At 43.5% G+C, this 23362-nt stretch overlaps 1 protein-coding gene across 1 annotated transcript in view; it reads left to right on the forward strand.

The window, feature by feature from the left end:
• Positions 1–23362, forward strand: part of ALK (anaplastic lymphoma receptor tyrosine kinase) — a 1280998-nt gene that overhangs the window by 657324 nt on the left and 600312 nt on the right. Inside the window, exon 4 of the mRNA XM_006880682.1 lies at positions 2850–3051. Coding sequence (XP_006880744.1) covers positions 2850–3051 — 202 coding nt within the window. The remainder of the gene's footprint in view (positions 1–2849; positions 3052–23362) is intronic.

Raw genomic sequence — 23362 nt, forward strand, 5'->3', positions numbered from 1 at the left:
AAAACAATTGATCAAGATTCTACCACATCCAGAAGTAGCAGATGATCAAGACCCAGTGGCATCAAAGGGCCATTTGCAAGTTGCACTGGATGTATTAAAGAGAAATGATAAATAACAAAATGACAAAATAACAGTTGAGATATTTCCAATGAATATATCCAATTCTAGAAGCAATCACTTTCTGTATCAAGAAATTTTGAAGATACTTCCCTGAGCAAATAACTAGAAAGAAGTCTATGTTTGTGCCTATTTTAAAGGAAGGCGATCCAACAGAACGCGGAGATTACCAAAAAATATCATTACTACCACACATAAGTAAAATTCTACTAAAGATCATTCAGTAAATGATTGCAGCAGTATATCAACAAGAAACAGAAAGGTGATCTGATTGACTATGGAAATAATTGAACATTATCATTGATATCACATGCAAGCAAAATACTGATCATTCAAAAATGGCTGGGATAATACATAGATAGGGAATTTCCAGAAGTTCAAGTGGGATTTAGAAGAGTCTGTGGCACCAAGGATATCATTGCTGATGTCATTGCTGACATTGAGAAGAATGGGAATCCCAGAGCATTTGATTGTTCTCATGAGGAACCTATACCTGGATGAGGAGACTGTTGTGTGATGGAGCAGGGGAGCACTTAATGGTTTGGAATTGGCAAGGGAGGGTGTCACGGATGTATTCTGTCTCTGTATCTGTTTAATCTATACACTGAGCAAATTATCTGAGAAGCTGGACACTTTGAAGAAGAATGTGGCATCAGGATTGGTTGGAGACTCATCAATAATCTGTATTATACAGATAACACAACCTTACTTGCTAAAAGTGAGAAGGATTTGAAGCTCTGGTTGAAGAAGATCAGGATGGGTCAGGACAGGACTAGGTTCAGATCTTTGGTTGATAGGGTCGCTAGGAGTTGTACTCAACTCGATGGCACCTAACAACAACATCAACAAGGAACTACCAGAAAGACAAGCTAGGTTCAGAAGATATGGAAGAAAGGATAACATTGCTCTTATAAAATGCAATTTGAGTTGAATAAAAGGAAATATCAGAAAGATGCTTCTATTTTTATTTTTTAATTGACTAGGTAAAGGTATCTTTAAAACTGTAGGTCATAATAAATTATGGATAACTAGGTGAAAAATAGGAATTCTAGAATGTTTAATTGTATCCATTCAGGACCTATACAAAGACCAAGACTTGGATGATTGAACAGAACAAAGGCATATTGTGTGAGATAAAGTCAAGAAAGATGTATGCCTAAATTGTATCCTTTCACTATACTACTATACTTTTTTCAGTCTGAATGATGAGCAAATGACCCAAAAAGCTATATTAAATAAAGACGTGCATGCCATCAGGATTGAACGGATACCTAACAACTTACAAATGCAGATGACCCAATGTTGCTTGCTGAAAGTGAAGATATTTTGAAGACCCTACTGGTGAAGATCAAAGATTACAGCCATCAATATAGATTGCATCTCAAAATAAAGTTAAAATCCTCACAAGATATACCGCATGATGACAAAGGGAGAAAAGATTGAAGTTGTCAAAGTTTTAATGTCCCTTGGATCCACATTAAATGTTCATGGAAGAAGGCATCAGGAAATCATATGATATATTGCATTGGGACAAACCTGCTACAAGACTCCTTTGCAGTGTTAAAAAAGCAAAGATGTCATTTTGAGGTCTATAAGCCATGGTATTCCAAATTCCTCATACACATGCAAAAGCTGAACCGTGTAAGGAAGACCAAGGAACTGATGCCTTTGGACTACGAAGTTGATGGAAAATATTAAATATATCCCAAATTGCCAGAAGAAACAAACAAATCTTTGTCAGGATGCTCCTTAGAAATAAGGAAGGCAGGACTTTGTCTCACATACTTTGGCCATGATATCAGGAGAGCTAGTCCCTGGGAAAAAAGATCACGCTTGCTGAAGCTGAGGGTCAGTGAAATAGAGAGAGACTCTCAATAAGATGGATTGAGACAGTGGCTGCAGCAATGGACGTAAGTAGAGCAAAGATTGTGAGGATAGACCAGGACCGAATGGTGTTCTGTCATGCTGTGCACACGGTGGTTATGAGTCAGAACTTGTTCAACAGCACCTAGCAACCGGGATTTACTACACATATGTTTATAAGACTCATTGATACTCTGCCTCCATTGGATACATTTATTAAGGGATCGCCTGCCTTCTTCTTGCCCCAAGACCATGACGCGATAGATTGGGCTGCCTCAGTGCCTCAGCAGGGTTTCTCACTCTGGCCATTCTGTGGGGTTTAGAATGTGCCCTCGCTATTCTTCACGTGTTTCCCACGGAGCATTGTCAATTGTGCTTACTGGTTGATAAAAGATCTACGAGCTGTTATTTCCACTTTACTAGAGAAGACAGTCTAAATCAACAAGCTAGTAATTTATAGGGTGTGCCCTCTCTGCCAAAAACTGTTTGAGGTGCTGTCATGCATTAGCTCATATCATCTTCACAGACTTACTTAGAAATAGGAATTTATATCCCCATTTTATCGATGAAGAACCAGAAACTCAAGGGCATAGACCTAGTAAGTGGTGAAGCTAAGCAAAGATAGAACCAAGGTCTGCCTAATTATGAGACTTGTGTGCCCAATCCCCTCTATCATGCCTCAGGTTACACTTTTGACAAGGGAAAAAAATAAGAAAAAAAGGTATATAATTACCTTCATGCACAGATAGGGGAGAGCCTTCGATAGGCTGACCCAGCTGTAGAGGTGAAGCCGCTAAACTCTGTCATACAGCGGAGCTTCCTTCTTTCTGGACATGTACTCAGACACCTTTCCGCCTGTCTCTCTCCAGGTGCCTTTCTCCTTCTCAACACCTCGGCCAACTCCAAGCACACCATCCTCAGCCCCTGGATGCGGAGCAGCAGTGAGCACTGCACTCTGGCCGTCTCAGTACACAGGCATCTGCAGCCCTCTGGGAGGTATGTGGCCCAGCTGCTGCCCCACAACGAGGCTGCACGAGAGATCCTCCTGGTGCCCAGCCCAGGGAAGCACGGGTAAGAGCAATTTTGTAAAAGGTGATTTAGCTTTTGGCTGCCAATTTCCAGAGTCTCAGATGTTTACTTAACACTCACAATGGTCTTTCAATAGATTGGGTCCAGTGCTATTACTGCTAATATTCCCTGGGTAGTGTCTCAGACATTGATCTGTGGGATTCTCTGACTGTCTTGGCTCATGGGCTTTCCAGAGGGCAGAAAACCAGCTGTTCTAATGGTAGTTAATGAGTGGGTGTTAAATATGGTCATTTCTTAATGGCAAGTCAAAGCCAAGAAGGAAACAACCAAAGAGAATGTGTTAAAGGCAGATATTAAAGTCATTTAGTGTGCTAGAAACTGGGTTTTACCAGCAGAACTTGGACAGGAACACAAGCAGGTCTTATTTTTACTTCAAAGCCCATTTATTATGAGGATACCACCTCCATCTGAGTTAAGTAACTGTAAGAGACATTGAACCCTGAGCCACCTAATAGCACACAACCCTGAAGACACACCCAAAGCCCATGTCAGTGAAACCCACTAGGCTTCCTGAAGATGTCTACTTGATTATGTGGTTATCATGCTCCTCCTGAAGAACTGACATTGGGAATTTGAGACAGGACATCTCTGGGTCTGCCCTCTCCTGCATTCATTCCATGAGTGTAAATAACATCTAAGACTCTGGTTTTCAATGGACACTAGATTTGACTGCTTTGTAATAGACAAGGGTGAGAGGTTCTTCTTTGCAGAATGTTTGAAGGAGAAAGCGCCTCAATTTATAGGTATTTTTTAGCAAGAAAAATATCTTCCATAGGGAGCCCACGAGAATGATGACTGTTGCCAATCCCCATGACATGCTGGGGGACACTGTAACCATTGCTTTTCTGATAACACTACGGTCCCTATTCCTTTAGTAACTTCTTAAAGTAGTCTCTCTCCTTCTTCCTGCTGATCCAACAACTGTCTTTAGTTGTGTTTAAAGAGCTCCAAGCTGCTACACTCCCAGTAGGAATGAACCCTTGCCATCGGAAGGCTGTTCTCCCCGCCCAGAGCTCCTGGGCATCTTAGTTCATGTGAAATGCCCTTTTTGGGTAGGCTAGGAGGGTACAGCTGAGAAGTGCCTCTTGTTCTGCTCACCAGAAATCAGGACTGTGTCCACTTTGGGCTGCCGACAGCTTTGGGTGAGCAGGTCTCTGGCTCAAACGTCCTTCCACCATAGCCTCCTTTCCCCATGAGAAGCCCAGTTGGTGAGACTGCTGGCCACAGGCAGGGATGGTTGTAACTTTGGCCAAAGGTCCCACCTTTTATGTGTTTGCTCAGCTTTGTGAGCTGTTTACTCTGAACTGTGCTTTCGACATTCCCTTTCAAGCTGCTGGTAGAACCAGGGAGTGCTGTTCTTGATGCTGTGTCATTAGGCATCCATCGTGGCATCAGGAAGTAGTGTGGGGAGCAGAGTGCAGGACAGGGTGAAATGGGCCTGTGTGTGGCAGGGAGAGTGCAGAGGGGTTCCTGCTCCCCAGGACGCCAAGGATCCCCCTTCCCTTAGAGCATTCTCAGGAAGTCAATCCATTCACAAGGTATTTGCAAGGTGTTCCTCCTTCTTTTCTTCTCTGTGCTCATGAGTATCACACGAGTTTCCATGAAATAGAGGAGAAAAATGAGGCAGAGAAAGGAAGCAGTGACACAGCCCAAACTGGACGGTAGTTTTCCTCTGTCCTCATTCATGCTCCTTCCAGCAAATCAACAGTAGGAATTCATGGAGAGAATGGTGGGGAAGGGTTTATGAAAAAGAAAATAGAAAGTAAAGAAACTTTGAAAATAAAAAAAAGGAAGGTGATTTAGAGCCCCAGTACCAGTGATCTGGAGGCATCCCCATTCCGGGGGCAGCCCCATTCCCTTGTGGTAAGAACTAGGATGCCAAGATCCTCATGGTGTGGGCCACTTGTGACTTTCTGTTTCCATGTGGCCACCCGCCTCAGAGACACACATTTGGGCACTTTTCCTCTTCCCAAGTTCTAGAGGACTTGGTTAGCCTCTAGAGGGCGTGACTTGAGACAGGAAAAGAGAACCGGAAGTGCTGAGGCAAACCAAGCAATATGATAGCTGCGCTCACAGTGAACCCTGAACCCACAAGTGCAGGCTCTCAGCATCTCAGGCGCAGAGAGACATTCTCCTGCCACCTTGGAATGCCAGAGCCACTCCCAAATGGCAGTTAGTGAGGAGCAGGAGCGATTTCACGGCCAAAGACGTGTTGGCCAACCTGCCTTCTTCCTCCAACATGATCAATATGACGAGGGTGAGGGTTGCAGCTAAAGGGGCAATTGATAGATTACTCTATGGCATCAAAGAACTTTGTTCTCTCTCCCTCTTAATTAGCTTCAGGACACAGGGCAATTGCTTAGCCAGGCAGAGAGCCCTAGCTATTGGTGTAGAATTGTTAGAGCAGGGTTTCTCCATTTTAACACTTTGGTATTTGGGGCTGACAATTCTTTGTGGTGGGGAGTTTCCTGTGATTTGCAGAATTCTTGCAAGTATCTCTAACTGCCTCAGAGATAACAACTAAAATTGTCTCTCAATATTGCAAAAGTTCCCCTTGCTTTCAAAATTCCTCCCATAGAGAGCCACTGAGTTAAATGGAGCCTTTCAGAGCCAAGAAGAACCTTGATATTTACCTGGTTCACCTCCTCAATTTGCAGATGGGAGAACTGAAGCCCGGAAGAGGAAGGGACTTGCTCTGAGTCACATAATGAGTTTCCATTTTGGTAGGAAAATGTCTCAAGTCTTTGGCCTCTTTGAATGTGCCAGCCAGTGCCCTAAATCTTGAGATTACAAAGAGGTATGAAGATTCAGTCCCTACCGTTGAATCGTAGGCTCAGGCCTGATTCTGTTCAGTTTTGTTCTGCTACAAGTCAGAACTAACTGACAGCAGCTAACAACAACATTTATTAAACGCTTGTTGGACGTGCTAACCAGTTACTGCTGCTCACCAAACCAAACTCACTGCTGTCACATCAGTTCCAACTCACAGTAACCCTACAGGACAGAGTGAGTGGCACCAGCTCTTGCCTGCAAATGGGAAAGGTCTGTGGTTTGAACCTATCAACTGTGTCATGGGAGAAAGATGTGACAGTCCATGTCCATAAAGATTATGGCCTTGGAAACCCCGTGGGGCAGCTCTGCACCCTTACTGCTTGGATAAGACCATTCCCTCCACCAAGAATGTTTCAGGAGGGAATTAGATGACTTCAGGCAAATCCCACCCATCCCTTGCATTGGTCTTCCTAACTGGAAAGCAGGAATGGGGATGCCTGCCTGGCCTGCCCATGTGTTGTTGTGAGGCTTTGTGCGATAAAGAGTAAGAAGGGTTTGCGCACGCTGAGCATGAGGCAAACGCAGGAGGTTACTAATCAATATCCACAGATGCTTTGCTCGGCGCAGAGTCTGAGATCTCAAAGGACTGAGACTCATCTGCTTTCTGATTACGAGGCCTCGACAGTTTCAAGAACCCTTTGATACTAAGCTCCTTTGCAGTTTACCTCACTGAAATCTCACTGCCTCTAATGTCAGAGACGACGTCAGCGGCACGGGGCTCTGAGGACCTGGAGGAGAGAGTGATATCCTGATAGTGGTAACTGTGATGATTACCAACAGGACTGGCTTCCTCTCATAACCAGAGATGGTGGTTTGGGGACCGCTTTTAGGAAAACCTCACTGAGTGTTGTAGTAACAAGGGAGGAAGTTGTAATAGCAGTGTTGGCGGGGGAGAGGCTGACTCAGAGGAGTGGGCTGTGAAATGACAAGACAGAGCCACCAAGTCCCAGGAAACCACGAGGCAGGAGCGCTGTGCAGGGTGTCAGCAGAGCAGCCAGCAGCCTGTGCTGAACGCTCGGAGGCAGCTCCCTCAGCAATCACAGCAGCTGCTCCCTCCTTGGCCTCCTGGATGGGATCACAGCACAACATGCTGAGGCTAATGATGCTCACAGCCTGAGCGGAGCAGCCCAGGCGGCCAGGCCCTGGCCAGAGCCTCCGGGGGGAACAGCCAGCTGCACGCCTACTGGCCAGAATGACCACACACCAGGTAGCCCAGCCCTGGCTGACCACATGTCTGTATAGGCTTGGGATGCTTGGCTCTAAATTAGAAGCCAGAGCTTCCAAGAGTGTTTAGAATATGATGTTATTATCTGTCAAGTCAGAACCAGCTTGCAGCTGATTCTCCATCAGATGTTCAGGGCCTATAAATCACATGGGTGGGGATATTTCCCTTTTTCCTCCCTTGGAGCAGCTGGTGAACTTGAACCACCTGTCTTTAGGTTGTGTAGCTCCTTATCCACCAGACCACTAGAACACCCAATAGAATATGCTTAATGTTACAGAGGTGTGAAATTGCATAAGGAAAATGATTCACATTGTGCCAGACCATGGAAGATGATCAATGCTAGGTCTTTTTGAGTGCCCCCGTGTAAGTTTGTTGTTGCTATCCAACCAGCTCTGACTTACGGTGACCTCGTGTGAAACAGAAAGAGGCCTTGCCTGGTCATGAGCCAGCTTCCCTCTCATTGGTATGTTCATTCAAGTCCATTGTTGTGGCCACTGTATATTTTGAGTCCTTTCTAATCTAGGAGTACTCCTCGTCCCGCACTGTATCAAACAGTGTTCTGCTGTGACTCAATGGGTTTTCACTGAAGTTTCAAAAATAGACTGCCAGGTCATTCTTGCTAGTCTCATGAAAAAATAGGTGGTAGAAATAAACAGAAGAAGACAATACAGTCACTGCTTTCAGTCTAGAAATGGTCAGTCCAGAAAGAAATACACAGCTGGAATAACAACAGCACATATTAATACATTCTCACTCGTTGCCATCGAGCCAGAACTGACTCGTAGCTGATTCTCCAGTGGCTTTTTAGAGGATGTAAATGGCATGGAAGGAGATCGTCCATCTCTTTTGCACAGAGTGGCTGGTAGATTTGCCGCCTTTGAGCCAGCCGCTTAATTCCCTACGGACTAAGTTACCAAAGCTTTAAATTAAGGCCCACAGATCGTAAGAGACTGAACTGAGAGCACTGGTTTGCAAAGCTAGCAGACAGCCTGTTTCCTACTCTGTCCAGTAAACTTCTCGCTGCACCACACCACCTATCCGCAGAATGCAATCCTTTAGAAAATCGATCAAGAAGCAATTGGTTATGAGAATTCAGTTCCCTCCGGGACACAGGAGCCTAAGTTGCAGCACTGTTGATGTTTCAACCATACAAAGAACCTTGGAGTGACTCTGGGATTCTTTCCATCACACATCCTCCTCCCTCCATAAGCTGCAGCCATGGTGTTTAGAGACTTTATTATGTGTGACCTGAGCTGCTTGGAATGTGAGGGAAGAATCAGGCCCTGAGAGGGTGAAAGTTACTAATCATTTGAATGCCTAATATTTGGGAAGATGTTTGAAATTGAAAAGATTTGGTTAGTACTCTGGCTTGAGCCAAAATAAGCTGTCAGGGACACGTCAAGGCACACACAAGGCCCAGTCTAGAGGGCAGCAGACAAATAGAATTCTCCTCCAACCATGGCCTCTCCTTTCCGCAGGAACTCAACTCCTAGATCTAGAAGAAACTAAAGTTCAATCCCCTCCTGTCAAGCTCCTGATAGGGCAATGGAGATCTCAGATGTGGTGTGATAGGATGTTAGTAAGGTTAAAAATTGTACACTTGGGCAAAGCCAGGGCCATCTTCATCTTGGCATTCCCAAGCCAAGCCTCCCTATGCTTCCTTCTGTCTGCTTCCAGCTGTTCATTGAATCAGGAAACCTTCAAACCTTAACACTCAATGACTAGCATCTCTCTCCAGCGCAAGGGAGGAGGGGAACCAATCCTATGTCCATGCTGGGGTCCCTTATGGCTGCTGTATTTATGTAAGCCAAAGATCTTCACTTTAAGAATCAGTTACGGTTGTAACAGGAGACATGCCAGAGTAAATGAATCAGAAGAGATATTGATTCCTGGATGTTGGGAGGTGTGGTTACATCCTGGTTCTAGCACTCATGTGCAGCATGGCGGTGGGGCAACCACCACATGGAGACTTCTGCCTGCACTGTGAGCTTCCTCTACCCTTGCAACATCAGCAACTCCAATCCTAGAATACTACTTGCAATGGGGGACCAGGAAATGATTCTTCCCACCCTGTTCTCCCACTTTAAAGCCCCTCCCAGGCTGTCTACTGTTGAGTTATATCCTGATACAGAAGGAAAAGAAACACTTCTCAGCCCTGCATCATTCCATGATACATTATGGAAAAGACCATGATGATCCAGAAAGTTTTCATCAGCTTATTTGTCAGGCCTTTCTACCTAGTTCGTCTTCCTTCTGAAGCTCCACTGAAATCAGTTCAGTTTCATAGGCACATGCCAGCCCCCACTGACACACTGTGGTGGTGTCTGCTTGTGAGGTGCATTGACGAGAAATGGAGCTTGGATGCCATTCAAGTTGTTTTCGTTCTTGAATGTCATCACGTTAACTCCTATGCATAGTGAATCTATGTAAGTAGAACAAAGCATTGACTGATACTACACCATCCTAACAGTCTCTGCTGGCATTAAGTCCATATTTGCATCACCTTTGGCATCTTTCTCTTTTGTACCAGCACCTTAGTTTACCAAGCACGAGCTCTTCAGGAACTGGCCCTTTCTGGTAACATGCCCAAAGTATTTGAGATGAAGTCTCACCGTCTTCCCCTGTAACAAGGACTCTGGCTACATTTCCCGCAAGGCAGATCTGTGTGTTCGATTGAAAATCCACATTATATTTATTATTCTTTGCAAACACCACAATTCAAAGGCATATACATCTCCCTTATTCATTGTCAAATCTTCATATGCGTAAAAAGCAACTGAAAATATTACTGTTTTGGTCAGATGCACTTTAGTCTTTAAAGTAGCTTCCTTGCTCCTTAACCCATTAAAGATGTCTTTGATTGCAGATTTCCCCACTGCAACTTATATTTTATTTCTTGACTGATTCTTCCTTGGGAGCTAATTGTGGATCCAAGTGAGATGAAATTCTCTGTAACTGCACCACGAGTCCCAAAGAGAAGGGAACACAGTGTTGACTACAGAAGCTCTGAGTGTGTCAATACACTGGATGAGCATAGTGCTGAGCCAGTGGTGATCTCCCAGTGAGGCATCATTGGGAAGACACTGAGGGGTATTTACTTCTGGAAAGAGGTGTGATTGCTTTCTACAGGCTGTGGGGGAGTCTTGACTTCAGTAAGCCCAGGGCAATGTGTTGAGCCAGACCAGTGAGGGTCAATGAAAGGCCTGTAGTATTCCACATCCACAGCCAAAGTTCTCCTTGCACCCTACCTGAATGATTAATGAAATCAGGAATAAGAAAGGTGATCATTTATTGAAACTGATGCCCTGGAGTGGCACTGTCACAATGATTTAATTTCAGGCTCAGTTTTTCTCACTTTCAAAGTCATTCATAGTATCAGCTTCTCTCTTTTTCCCCTTGGTCTGAATAACACACTAATAAATATACAATAAGGGCTTTAATGTCTGGGTGATTTACACTAAAAAGAGAGAACCATTCAAAGGCTTTAAAGATAATTTTTTTAAAGGCCTTAAAACTCACAACCCAGGCTTGTCAGAGGTATATTTCCCAGATACCCTGGCACAGAAGCGCTTGTGCAGCTCAGAGTTCTGGGAGCACAGAGAAGTCCTAAGACTCAGTGTACTGTGAGTTCTGGGAGCTAGCCCCCCCGCCCCCCACTTCATGTCTTCTCAAGCAAGACACGGAGTCTCTACAAGATACAACCAATGCTCTCCTCTGAAAAAACGGTAATAATTATCTCAGTGTAGTTGTTGTTGTTGCTGCTGTTGTTATCTGCAACTCATAGCAACCCTATGTACAACAGCACTGAACCCTGTTCTATCCTGAGCCAAACTTATTGTCTCTGACACACCTTCCCCCATGACCCTAGTCACTGAGTCAATCTGTCCCACCACCTTCCCTTTCCAAAGACTGGTCCCTCCTAGCAACATGCCCAAAGTGTCAGATGGAACCTCAGAATCCTTGCTTCCAAAGAGCAGCCTAGTTTTGCACTCTCCTGGATGAACCCATTTTTTGTCTTCTCAATACCCTTCTCTAGCACCACAACTCAATAGTTATGAGGTTTAATTAGATAATAAGCCCCTCTACTTATTTGAATCCACAAGTTGCTCCACAGGATAAAGATAGCCTTTCTCCTCTCATGAGATTTTGCCTCCAAAACCGCTAGAGGGTCAGCTATGAGTCCAGTCTGTTCCAACTCAATGGCAATGAATTAGTGTACATGCATGCCACTGAGTATGTGCTAAGAGTGCTGTCCCCTCTGGGTCCCTCCAGTGAGACAGGCTAGCCTCCCTCCAGACTGCGCAGGCTGGAAGGAGTAGATCCCACGTTAGTCTCAGCCTCATTCTCTCTCATTGCTGATGAGTCAGAGGCAACTCGAAGCTGATCCTCATTTAATCTACTAAGGCTGCAAATTGCGGGGGAGGAAACTGCCCATCTCCTTCTCCAGGAGTACCTGGTGGACTCGAACCATCAAAGAAGTGAAATCTATGGTTCAGCAGTGGAACTCCCTAGACCCCATGCCACTGTAGCTCCCTACCCTTTGAGTAGTAATAATGAAAGCAATTCTTTAGATCTGTATTTTAAATGGTAATATAAGAGTTATGAATTAAATAGTAGCTCCAAAAAATATTTTGTAAATTCTAACTCCTAAACTTGTGGATTTTATCCCATTTAGGGAAAGGATTTTCTTTGCTACTTTGAAGAGGCCTTATCAGTGTCAGATGTGTTTTAAGTCAATCATCTTAAAGATCTAAAACTGGAAGCTCAAGCAAAGAGTAGCCAGCAGAGATGGGAGAGGACAGATGTCACACCACGAGGATCCTCGATGAATGTTGTGGGTGTTGTTATGTGGCATCAAGTCAGAATCTACTCACCTGAAAACCCACCAGTGGGTGTTCAGAGGCTGTTATCACACAGGAGAAGATTGCCCATGTTTCTCCCTGAGAGCAGCTGGTGGATCTGGCCTAGCTGCCTTGGATTGGCAGCACAGCTCCTCACCACTAATCTGAAACGAGATAAGGACATTCCCACAAGGTCAACACACACAGAGATAGCAGCATCTTGGCTTCAGAGATTTTCTGGCTGCAATCCCAAAAACTCAAGGGTCAAACCCACCAGCTGCTCTGTAGGAGAAGAATAGGCAAACTCCTGCCATGCAATTTACTGCCTCTGAAAAGCCACTGAAGGGTTAGCTACTAATTGGTTCCAACTCAACAGCACACAACATCAACAAAGTCACCTACTTGTACTTTTTCTATTACAGCAGCACCAGATAACTGGGATTCAAGTTTTAATGAGACAAGTCAGAACCACACACTGAAGAGATTTGTATGGCTGAGTCCCATCTCAAGCTGGTCAAGGGACCTGGGGAAAAGGCATGAGTCTTTTAAGAAAGGTCCACAGGGACTGTGATGAGCATCCAAAAAATGAGAATCACAGTAAACCATTTAGCTTGCATTGTTTGAACACATTAGCTGACAACCTTACGTAGCCATTTTTGAAGTGCTAGATAGAAAGGTTGATCCTCCAGGAAATTTTCGGAGGCTATAAAATCCTGGTGGCCAAGCGATAAGAAGCTGTCCTACAGTCTCAAAGTCAGGCAGTTTGAATCTACCAGCTGCTCCACAAGAGAAGTTGGTCAATCTCTTCCATCTCTTCCTGTGGGATCAACTGCCTCTGAAAACATATAGCTGAAGGGTCAGCTATATGTTGGGTCCAACTCCATGCACACAACGGTAACAAATAGAAAGGTACACAAGAAAGCCTGGCGGAGTGGGCTTACATGGAGTGTTGTTGTTGTCATTGTCGTTGTGTACCTGCGAGCTGACCTCCAGAAGTTCTTCTGAGATGGTAATTTACACAGGTGTTAATGGCCTATCTTTCTCCCTTGGAACAGTTGGTGGATTTGAATCACGTACCTTTGAGTTGGCAGCATGATATCTTACCACGAGGCCATATGCAGGGTGGAGAGTCATTTTCCCCCACTCTGGCTGCATAGACAGGGTAGACAGGCTCGTGGCCTAATCCTGAGTATGCAAACCCCATGCTGGGACAGTTGAGTGCATGTGACTGTCTGTGTTGCTGGGGGATTTTTAAGCACATCTATTATTCACTCTCCAAATGGACAGCAGCTTTCAAAGCTACTGGGGGATGAGAAGAACATAGAATGGGCCGGAAAAGCCAGACAGTTTAAAATCAGAGCAGGTCTGCATTCCAGTCATCTGTCTACCCACCATCCATCCACTCACCCTCTCATCCGCAGACCTGTATCCATCATTTATCCATCTTACCTGCTCATCCATCTGCTCCCTTTGTACTTCAGAAGGTCATGTATTGAATCTCCTCTAACATTAACAGAAGCAGTTACTCTGTGTGTGTGTGTGTGTGTGTGTGTGTGTGTGTGTGTGTGTGTGTGTGTGTATTGGCTTATTTAGAAAGTTTATATACATTGTTTTTCACACCATATCTTTCCCATTTCCTTCAACCGTCCTCCACCCATCAAATTTTGTGACCCTCTGATTACCCTCTCTGCTTCTACCCTGTACTTCCATCCTCGTCCCTCTGCTTCCACCCTCACTCTCCTTGGATCCTCATACTCATTCTACTTTAATGGTTTTATACAGTATTTGTCCTTATGGAACTGAGTTAGTTCGTTCAGAATAATGCTCTCCAGTCCCTCCCAAGTTGGGTAGTGATTTACAAAATGATTCCTCCTGCATGCTGTGTAGTATTCCATTGTGTGAATGTACCATAATTTCTCAATCCATTTCGTTGTGCTTGGGCATTTGGGCTGTTTCCATGTTCTTGCGATGGTAAATAATGCTGCTATGAACACTGGTATACAAGTCTCAGTTTGTGCCTCAGTTCTCATTCTCTTGGGATATATTCCAAGCAGTGGAATAGCTGGGTCATATGGAATTTCTATCTCCAGCTTTCTGAGGAAATTCTAAATTGCCTTCCAGAGTGATAGTACTTTTTATAATCCCACCAACAATGCATAAACACTCTCCACCCCCTTGCTACATCCTCTCCAACAATTATTATCCTGTTAAACTTTGCCACTGCTGTTGGGGTGAGATTGTATCTCACTGTGGTTTTGATTTACATCTTTCTTATTACCAGTGATTTTGAATATTTCTTCATGTGTCTGTTGGCCATCCAAATATCTTTCTCTGTGAAAATTCTTTCCATGTCTTTTGCCCACTCCATAATTGTGTTATAAGTATTTTTCTTGTGGAGACCCTGTAGGATTCTGAAAACTGGTGATATGAGACCCTTATATAAAATGGTATTCCTAAATGTTACTATATTTTTTAGTATCTAGTGAGTATGGATGGTGAGGAGATTGAGATAGTTAACAGTTTTAGTTTACTTGGTTCCACAGTCAACACTCTTGGTAACAGTAGCCAGGAAATCAGGAAACGAATTTCATTGGGAAAGCCAGCTGTGAGGGACCTCTCAAGAGTACTGAAGAGCAATGATGTCAGGCTGGAGACTAAGGTGCACCTGATCCAGGCTATAGTCTTTGCAATTATGTGTTATGCATCAGAGAGTTGGACAGTGAATAGGAATGATAGAAAGATAATTTATGCCTTTTAGCCATGGTGCTGGAGAAGAGTGTTGAATATACCATGGACTGCTAGGAGAACAAACAGGTTTGTCCTGGAGAGGATGAAGTCAGAATGGTCCTTGGAGTCAAGGATTCTGAAGCTTCGTCTGACATACTTTGGGCATGTTGCAAGGAGGGACCAGTCATTGAAGAGGGACATCATGTTTGGGAGAGTGGAGGGATGGTGCAGGGGAGGAAGACCCTCAATGAGATGCATCAGTTCTGTGAGTGGAGTGGTGGGAATGAGTGTGTTTGAGATGGTGAGGTTGGCACAGGACAGAGCAGAGTTTAGGACTCTTGTGCATAGGGTTGCTATGGATCGCAAATGACTCGGTGGCACATAACAACAACAACAAGTGAGTATGGCTCTGGTGGCCTAGTGGTAAAAACTTGTTTAGTAACACCAAAGTCATGCAATACAAATCCACCAGCTGCTCCATGGGAGAAGAATGGGCAGTCTCCTCCCACGTGATTAACTGCCTCTAAAAACCTCCTGGAGGGTCAGTTATGAGTCAATTTTTACTTGATGATACACAACAACAGTGTAGAGGAAGTTCTGGTGGCTTAGTGGTAAGGGATTGTGGTGCCAACACAAACTTACACAGCTGAAATCCACCAGATGTCCCCCAGGAGGAAGATGGGCAGTCTCCTCTAGTTCAATTTTCTACCCCTTAAATCCTACTGGAGAGTCAGTTTTAAGTTGGTTCATACTCGAGAGTACATAACAACATAGAATGTGTACTAGTAAAATTACAAACAAGTATGTCTTTGAGAAAGTGCAACCAGAATGCTCCTTGGAGGCAAGGATGATGAAGCTTTATCTCTCATATTTGGGGCATATTGTTAAGAGGGGGCCACACCTGGAAAAGATACTATGCTTGGAAAGGTAGAGTGTCAGCATAAAAGAACGCCTCCGACAACATGGATTGAGTTAGTAACTGTAGCAGTGGTTTCCAGTATATCAGAGATGATGGGGACGGCATAGCATAAAGCAGGGTTCAGATCCATTGTTCAAAGGGCCATTAGGAGTCATAGTAGATCAACAGCACACAACAGCAACAACTCAGAATGTGTATTTAGTTTAGTATATATATCAACATCCTCAACTCATTTTATCTTGATGCCAACTTTACAGCATAGCCTCATTGTAAGTGAGGAAACTGAGTCATAGATCCAATGATTTGCGTACGGTCATTCTGTCCATTTGAAATGAAATAAACTATTGAAGGTTTTGTTTAGCTTTTTTTGCATTTTCCCCCCTCTGTTTTGTTTGTTTGTGGTTCATATTATTCCTACAAAAAGAAGGCCTGAAGTTGACCTCTGGCATCATGCCTAGCTCAGACAAAGAAAAAAAACAAACAAAAACACCAAAAAAACACCCCCCAAAAAACAGCAAAACACAAACCCAAAAACCCAACAAAGAATTTCTTTCATTTTTTAAATTGTTCTTTTTGAGAACACATATAAGCAGCACATCTTCCAATCCAACAATGTCTGTATATTCAATTCTCTACACTGATCACTGTCAATAAAAAAGTTGTGTGATCATTTTCACTCTCCTTTTCTGAATTGTTTCTCTCAAATTAACTCACTGCCCCTTGCGCTTCCTATTTTAATCATTCAAATCATTACTGTCAATTTGAGCCCATATACATAGATCCTAAAGACGACAAGTGCAAGGCAGACAGTCTTCGCTAGTTTATCTAAACTATTGCTCGGTTTTAAGGAGACTTTAGGGGATAATTTAAAGTTTAAAGACTATCTCAGGGCAATCATTTTGATGGATTCAGTCAGCGTTGATGGAACCCAAAAGTCTGAATTCCAAAGGAATTTGAAATTCTGTTCTGCATTTTCTCTGAAACTTGTCAAGTATTTGGTCAATTAACAGTCATCTATTGTTGAATCATAAGCCTTGAAAGTAGGGAACTCAGTTTGTACATAATTTTAGTCCCTGGAGTAATTGGTACAATTCTTGGCACACAGTAATTGTTCAGTTTAAGGCAATTTTCCGATACAACTCCTCTTATAGCTCAACTTTGCTTCTAAAAATGAAATCCTAGCCTAAGATCACAGAAAAGTCTAAGATGAAAAGTATTTTTTCCCACCCTCCGTCCACGCCCGGGGATAGATGTATACTCCTTCCTGGGGCTCGGGAGGCAGCTGTCAAAGTATACTTCAACTGTGAAGGTTGCCACTAAGTACAAAGGACAATTCCTTTCCTGGCAGGTACAACTTTAACTCACGATTGCTTTCATTGATGGGTGTCAAGAAAAATAAATGAAAAGACCAGCAGCTTCTGCCAGTTCTGACCTTCGAGACTTGACAGCCGAAAGCTTGTAGTGGGGCTCTTTTGAGTCGGTCGCTTTTGTGTCCTCCCCCCATCATCTCCTCTGGATGTTTTGATGGATGGAACACTGGGAAGATCCTGAATACCTGTAACTCCTCACTTGACAGAATGATATCTTGCCAAATCCCATAATGATAAATACGTGTTGTATACAAAGAGAAGTCAACATGCATATGAACAATCACTTTTCATCCCAGAAGTGTTTATTAAGCCTCATCATTCTTCATGGGGAGGGAGATACTAAATCACTGGTGGGATTTAGGCAATAGACTAGTAGTGTCAAGAGATTTACTCTTTCATCCTTTCATGCCTTCTCTCGGCAAATATCTGTGTGATATCCTCTGCATCAGACACTATGTGGATCCTCTTAGCTCAGCCAGCCTTTAAACAAGGGGACAATTATAGTGATGCACACAAAAGGCCTCAGTGAGATGGACCGACAAGTGATGGCAGCAATGAGCTCCAGGGTGTCAGAGATGATGATGGCACAGGAGAGGACAGGGTTCTCATCTGTTATTCTTGGGGTTGCGATGAGTCATACTTGACTCAATGCCATATAAAAACAACATCAACAACACAAGGTGTGCTTTGAATGAGTCGCATGGGACATAGATAAATATGTACTGGAGCCTGTTAGTGGTTGTCAGGCAAAATGGTTGTTAGGCAGGAGAACTTGAACCAGCTCTGAAGGGAGAAGGGGACGGTTGCAGGGGGACAATGACAGGAATGTGCCGAGTGCAGAGAGCAATGTGCAGAGGATCATGAGGCATTGCCATGAGCGTGACTCTGTGGTCCTTGGTATTAGACGCTCAGCCACTCTGCCCCTTATCCAGACTCTGAGTGCTCACATATATGTGCTTCCCATTTTTCACTGACCATGTGATCTTGTGATGTTCCAGCTACTAGCTTGTCCTGCACTAGTCTGCACTCTTCTCATCAATTAAGGACAGGGTCAGTGAAACAAAATAGAAAGAGGACCAGTTAGGACACTGGTCGACTGAGTAGGACTGCGCCTGCCTTACTATATTCCTCCTATCTTATATATCAGCAAGGAGGAGGGCAAGGAGTACTTTGTGGTGCCAGGAATTTTCCTCTGTGGATTTTTTATTGTTGTTGTTATGTGTCGTAACTTTGCCTGTGACTCATAGACCCTCTATGTACAACAGCTCTGAAGCCTGTCCTGTCCTGAGCTAGTCTCACTGACTCTGACATACCTACCCCCATTATCCCAGTTACTGAATCAATCCATCTTATCTAGGTCTTCCTCTCCCATGCTGTCCCTCCACTTTTCTGAGTATGATGTCCTTCTCTAAGGACTGATTTCTCCTGGCCACATGTCCAAACTATGTGAGATAGAGCTTCATAACTCTAGCCTCCAAGGAGAAACATGATTTCACTCTCTCCAAGACAGCAATATTTATTTTCTTAGCAGTCCATGATATATTCAAGACTCTTCTCCAGCACCACAATTCAAAGGCATCAATTCTTCTTATATCCTCTTTAGTCATTGTCCACCTTTTTTATTCATAGCAAATAATTGCAAAACCATGGCCTAGATCAGGCGCATCTTAATCTATAGACTGACATTGTTGCTTCTCAGCACTTTGGAGAGGACCCTGACAGCCGAGTTTCCCAGGACATTTTATCATTTGATTTCCTGACTGCTGGTGTTAATAGTGTTGATTGTGGAGCCAAGAAAGTTGTAATTGTTAACAACCTCAATCCCTTCTCAGGCTATCACAGTGCTGCCAATTCTCAGTGGTGAGAAGCTTTGTCTTCTTGATGTTGAGCTTCAATCCATATTGAAGACTATAGTCCTTGACCTTCTGCAGCAAGTGCTTCAGGTCCTCCTCAGTTTTAGCATACATAGTTGTGTCATCTGCATAACATAGGTTGTTGATCAGTCTTCCTCCAATCCTGATTCCACATTAATCCTCATAAAGCCCAGCCTCTCAAATGATCTGTTCTGAAAAGATATGGAGACAGGATACATCCCTGATGCACTCATTTCCTGATTTTGAACCATGCAGTGTTTTCTTGCTCTATTCTGAGGACTGCTTCCCAGTGCAAGTATAAGTTTCACTTAAGCACAATCAAGTGTTCTGGGATTCCCATTTTTCTCAAGATTAGCAACAATTTGTTGTGATCCACATAGTCAAAGACCTTTTCATAGTCAATGAAACACATTCTTCTGCTGCTCTTTGCTTTATGCCAATCCACCCGACATTGGTGATAATGTCTCTAGTGCCACAACCTCTTCTAAACCCAGCTTGTATTTCTTGTAGTTTTCTGTCAATATAATATTCCAGCCATTTTTTTTATACTCTTCATTAGGATTTTGCTTGCATGTGATATTGTTTGATAGTTTTCATACTCCGTCGGGTTACCTTTTTTTTGGAATATTAGATCAGTAAAATTTATTGTTAAATAGGTTTTTTTTGTTTCTTAAATTTTTTAAAATATTGTTTTGCATGCAAACTCATATACATTGTGTTTCACTCATGTACCCTGTGCTTCATACATTCCTTCATTCACATTGTGTTTCATTCTCAGTCTCATAAGGACAAATACTGCATAAGACCATTATTATAAAAATTGATAGCTAGTAAGAAGTGTATAAAATGCAAAATGTGAATGGGAGTATCCTCATTCTACAATGAAGAAGCCAAAGCCCAGGGAAATCAGGTAACTGACCCAGCGTTGCACAGCTAATAGGTAGCTGCCAGGACTGGACCCCATCAGTCTGGCTCTACATTCCAGTCTTCTTGTTAAGATCGTATGCTCCCATTATTAACTGATGATTAAGAAAAACTTATTATTTATTTGTAATTATTAATCATTATCCATAGTAATAGCCTGGAAGGAGGAGTGTCATCCACTTCCGTAATAGCTTGCCTCCGGAAACTCTATGAACCTGGAGAGAGGATGAAAGGCACCCAAGCGTCGAGGACTCTCCTTCATAGGGTCGCTATGAGTCGTCTGCGACTCGATGGCACTTAACAACAACAACATGCTCCCATTATTAACTAGTGATTAAGAAAAACATTATTTATTTATAATTATTATACATTATCCATATGAATACATACTCAACTGCATAATATAATGTATTTCTAATATTTCCACAAAAGTCAGTATTTTGTACCACAAAGCAGCACATTTTGGGGGATCAGACCAGCAATAAGGAAGCCTGTTCCTGCAGTTGTTATGTACCATTGAGTCAGAACTGACTCACGGCTGACTCTCCGGTGGATTTACAGAAGCGGTAAATCACATGTGAGGAGATAGCCCATCCTTCTCCCAGCAGAGGCTGGAAAAGGCCATCCAGGGAAGATGGGCTCAACTTCCTGGTCCCTGAGCTCTGTCCTAATACAGTTCTCCCACTCGCACCCCCATCTGCAGAAACCACATCAGTCTGTGGTGACAAGGCAGCCTGGGTGACAGATCCACTGTGTTTTTATAGTTATGATGAAAACGTCTATGCATCTGGTGCTGACGGCAATGAGTAAAGAAACACCACCATGACCCAGCCTATTAAAGCCCAATGCTGCATTGCATGCTCTCAAGCCTCAAAGTAAACGTCTTTGTTTCTGATTACCTGGTCAGCTGCTCAGCTTTCTTTTCTCTTCTTTGTTCTGTTTTGTTTGTAGTGCTGCACTCACATGTCTGGTTAAACACTTTACTTTTATAAGAGAAATGTGTTCTCTTAGGGTTCAGAGCCTTAGTTAAGAGCCGTATCAACCACGAGATTTCAAATTTAAAGGGCTTTACAAAATCTACACTTGGATTTTGTGTGATATCTCTTCCTTAGAGGCTCTTACATCACTAAGCTCTGAGAATGAGTGCTCCCACTGCTTTCAAACACTGATAGCTTTCCTTCTGCCAGTTGATAACTCTTTTGCTGGAGAGAAATAGGGAAGTACATAAAGAAGGCCACACTTTTCAACTGAGAGCTGACTGAGTCCAAGGCATGGAAACCACTATTGACAGTGACCTGGGGATATTTCTCAAGATAAGACATCCAAAGCAATAGGTCGCCTGAGCATCTGTGCCTTCCTCTACTCTACAGAACAACTTAGTCCCAAGAACTGGCAAGTAATGGGAGTTTAAGGAACCATTATAAACATTGAGCAGAGAAGAAGGAAGACTGAAGAAGAATTGACACCTTTGTAGATTTTGATGGTGGTGGTGGTGGTGGTGGTGGTGGTGTGTGCCACTGAGTAAGAACCAACCCATAGCTGACCCTCCTGCAGGTTTGCAGAGGCAGTTAACATGGAAGGAGATTTCCCATCCTTGCAGTGAGCTTCTGCTGGATTTGAACCACATGCCTTTGAGATTTCAGCCCAGCTTCATACCTCTAGGCCAGCAGAGAGTATTGAACATACCATGGAATGCCAGAAGAGGGGGGAAAAAACAAACCACATCTGTCTTGAAAGAAGTATAGCTAGAATGTTCCTTAAAAGCAAAGATGGTGAAACTTTATCTTCCATATTTTGGGCCTGTTGTCAGAAGGGACCAATCCCTGGCAAAGGACACTAAGCTTGAAAAAAGTAGTAGTAGTAGCTGTTGTTGTTGATTGCTGTCAAGTCAAGCGCAACTCATAGTAACTCTATGAACAGAAGACCCAAAGCCTTTTCATAGCTATCATTTCTCAATGTTCATAGAGTTTCCAGAGGCAGGTTGTTTAGGAAGTGGATGTCAACTCTTGCTTCCAAACTGGATACCAGCCCCCAAACTGACCAACTGCCTTTTAAATACAAAGCAAATCCAATCAGCTCACACCTGATTGTGAATGAAACAAATAAAGAAGCAAACACTCCACACCCTAGCCTCCAGCAAAACAAAACACACACCTTTGTAAACTTCAGTTGCCAGCCCCAAACTCAAAAAGTAGTGAGTCACCAAAATAGAGGACGCCCCTCCATGAGACGGAGTGACAGCACCGATGAGCTTCAACATAGCAGAGCGATTAAGAATGGTGCAGGATTCGGCAGCATTTCATCCTGTTTCGCACAGGTTCTCTATGAGTTGGATTCAGCTCAGTGGTAACAAGTAGCAACAAGGAGCCCTAGTGGTGCAGTAAGTTAAGTGTGGGTCTGCTAACCAAAAGGTCAGCAGTTTGAACACCACTGCTTCCCTGTGGAAGAAAGAGGGGACAGTCTGCTCCCATATGCTCTACACCATCAGAAATCATGTGGGAGATTCTGCTCTGTCCTATTGAGTCACCATGAGTCAGAACTGATTGATCAGCAATAGGCTTTGTGTGTATGTGTGTGTGTGAAGGAGAGTATGTAGGGGTGTGTGTTAAGTAGAGTATGTATGTGTTTTAAGGGGAGAGAGAGAGAGAACGTACAGTCCCGAGATTGTACATTAATTTACACACCAAAAAGCTGGCAGTTCAAACCCACCAACCCATCAGTCCTTGGCACAGAAGAAAGGTCTGACCATCTGTATTTCAGTAAAAACTACACAGCCGTGAAAACCCTCTTGAGGAATTTTACTCTGTAACACACAGGGTCACTATGAATTGAAATTGACTCAAGAGCAACAGATTTGGAAGTTTTTACGGAAGGAAAGAACCGTGTCCTGTGCTGTGTTTCGCTTCTTGACTCAAACTTTCAGTTCACCTGAAGGTGTGTGAGGGAGAAGCCTCAGCCTAAAGGATACACTAGATTAGATTAGATTGTCTTAATTCTTAAGTACTCAAGTAAAAGGATTCTTCAGAATTTGCATAGTAACTAGTGATTTTTCTGAATATTATCATGCCCCCAAATTAACAAACTCAGAGCTTGAACAGGATAGGCACTAATCTGCTTATTAAAATTGAGGAGGACCTGAAGCGCTTGTTGCAGAAGGTCAAGGACTGCAGCCTTCAGAATGGATTGAAACTCAACAAACAAGATTGTCATCATAATCGTTGATGAAGAAATTGAGATTGTTCTCACAGCTTCAGTGTGCTTGGCTCTACAATTAACACTCTTGGTATCAGCAGCCAGGAAATTAAAAGGCAGGTTGCATTGGGAAAGTCTGCTGTCAGAGACCTATCTGAAGTACTGAAGAGCAACGATGTCAGTCTGGAGACTAAAGTGCGCCTGACACAGGCTATGGTCTATGCAATTACTTGCTGTGCATCAGAGAGCAGTGGAACAATAAGGATGATAGGAGAGTTGAGGCCTTTGAGCTGTGGTGCTGGAGAAGAGTGCTGAATATATCATGGACTGCTAGTCATCCTGGAGAGGATGAAGCCAGGCTGCTCCTTGGAGGCAAGGATTCTGAAATT

Source organism: Elephantulus edwardii, unplaced genomic scaffold (genome assembly GCF_000299155.1).
Source record: "Elephantulus edwardii isolate Elephantulus edwardi_28Jun2011 unplaced genomic scaffold, EleEdw1.0 scaffold00009, whole genome shotgun sequence".
In the NCBI taxonomy this organism is placed as follows: domain Eukaryota; kingdom Metazoa; phylum Chordata; class Mammalia; order Macroscelidea; family Macroscelididae; genus Elephantulus; species Elephantulus edwardii.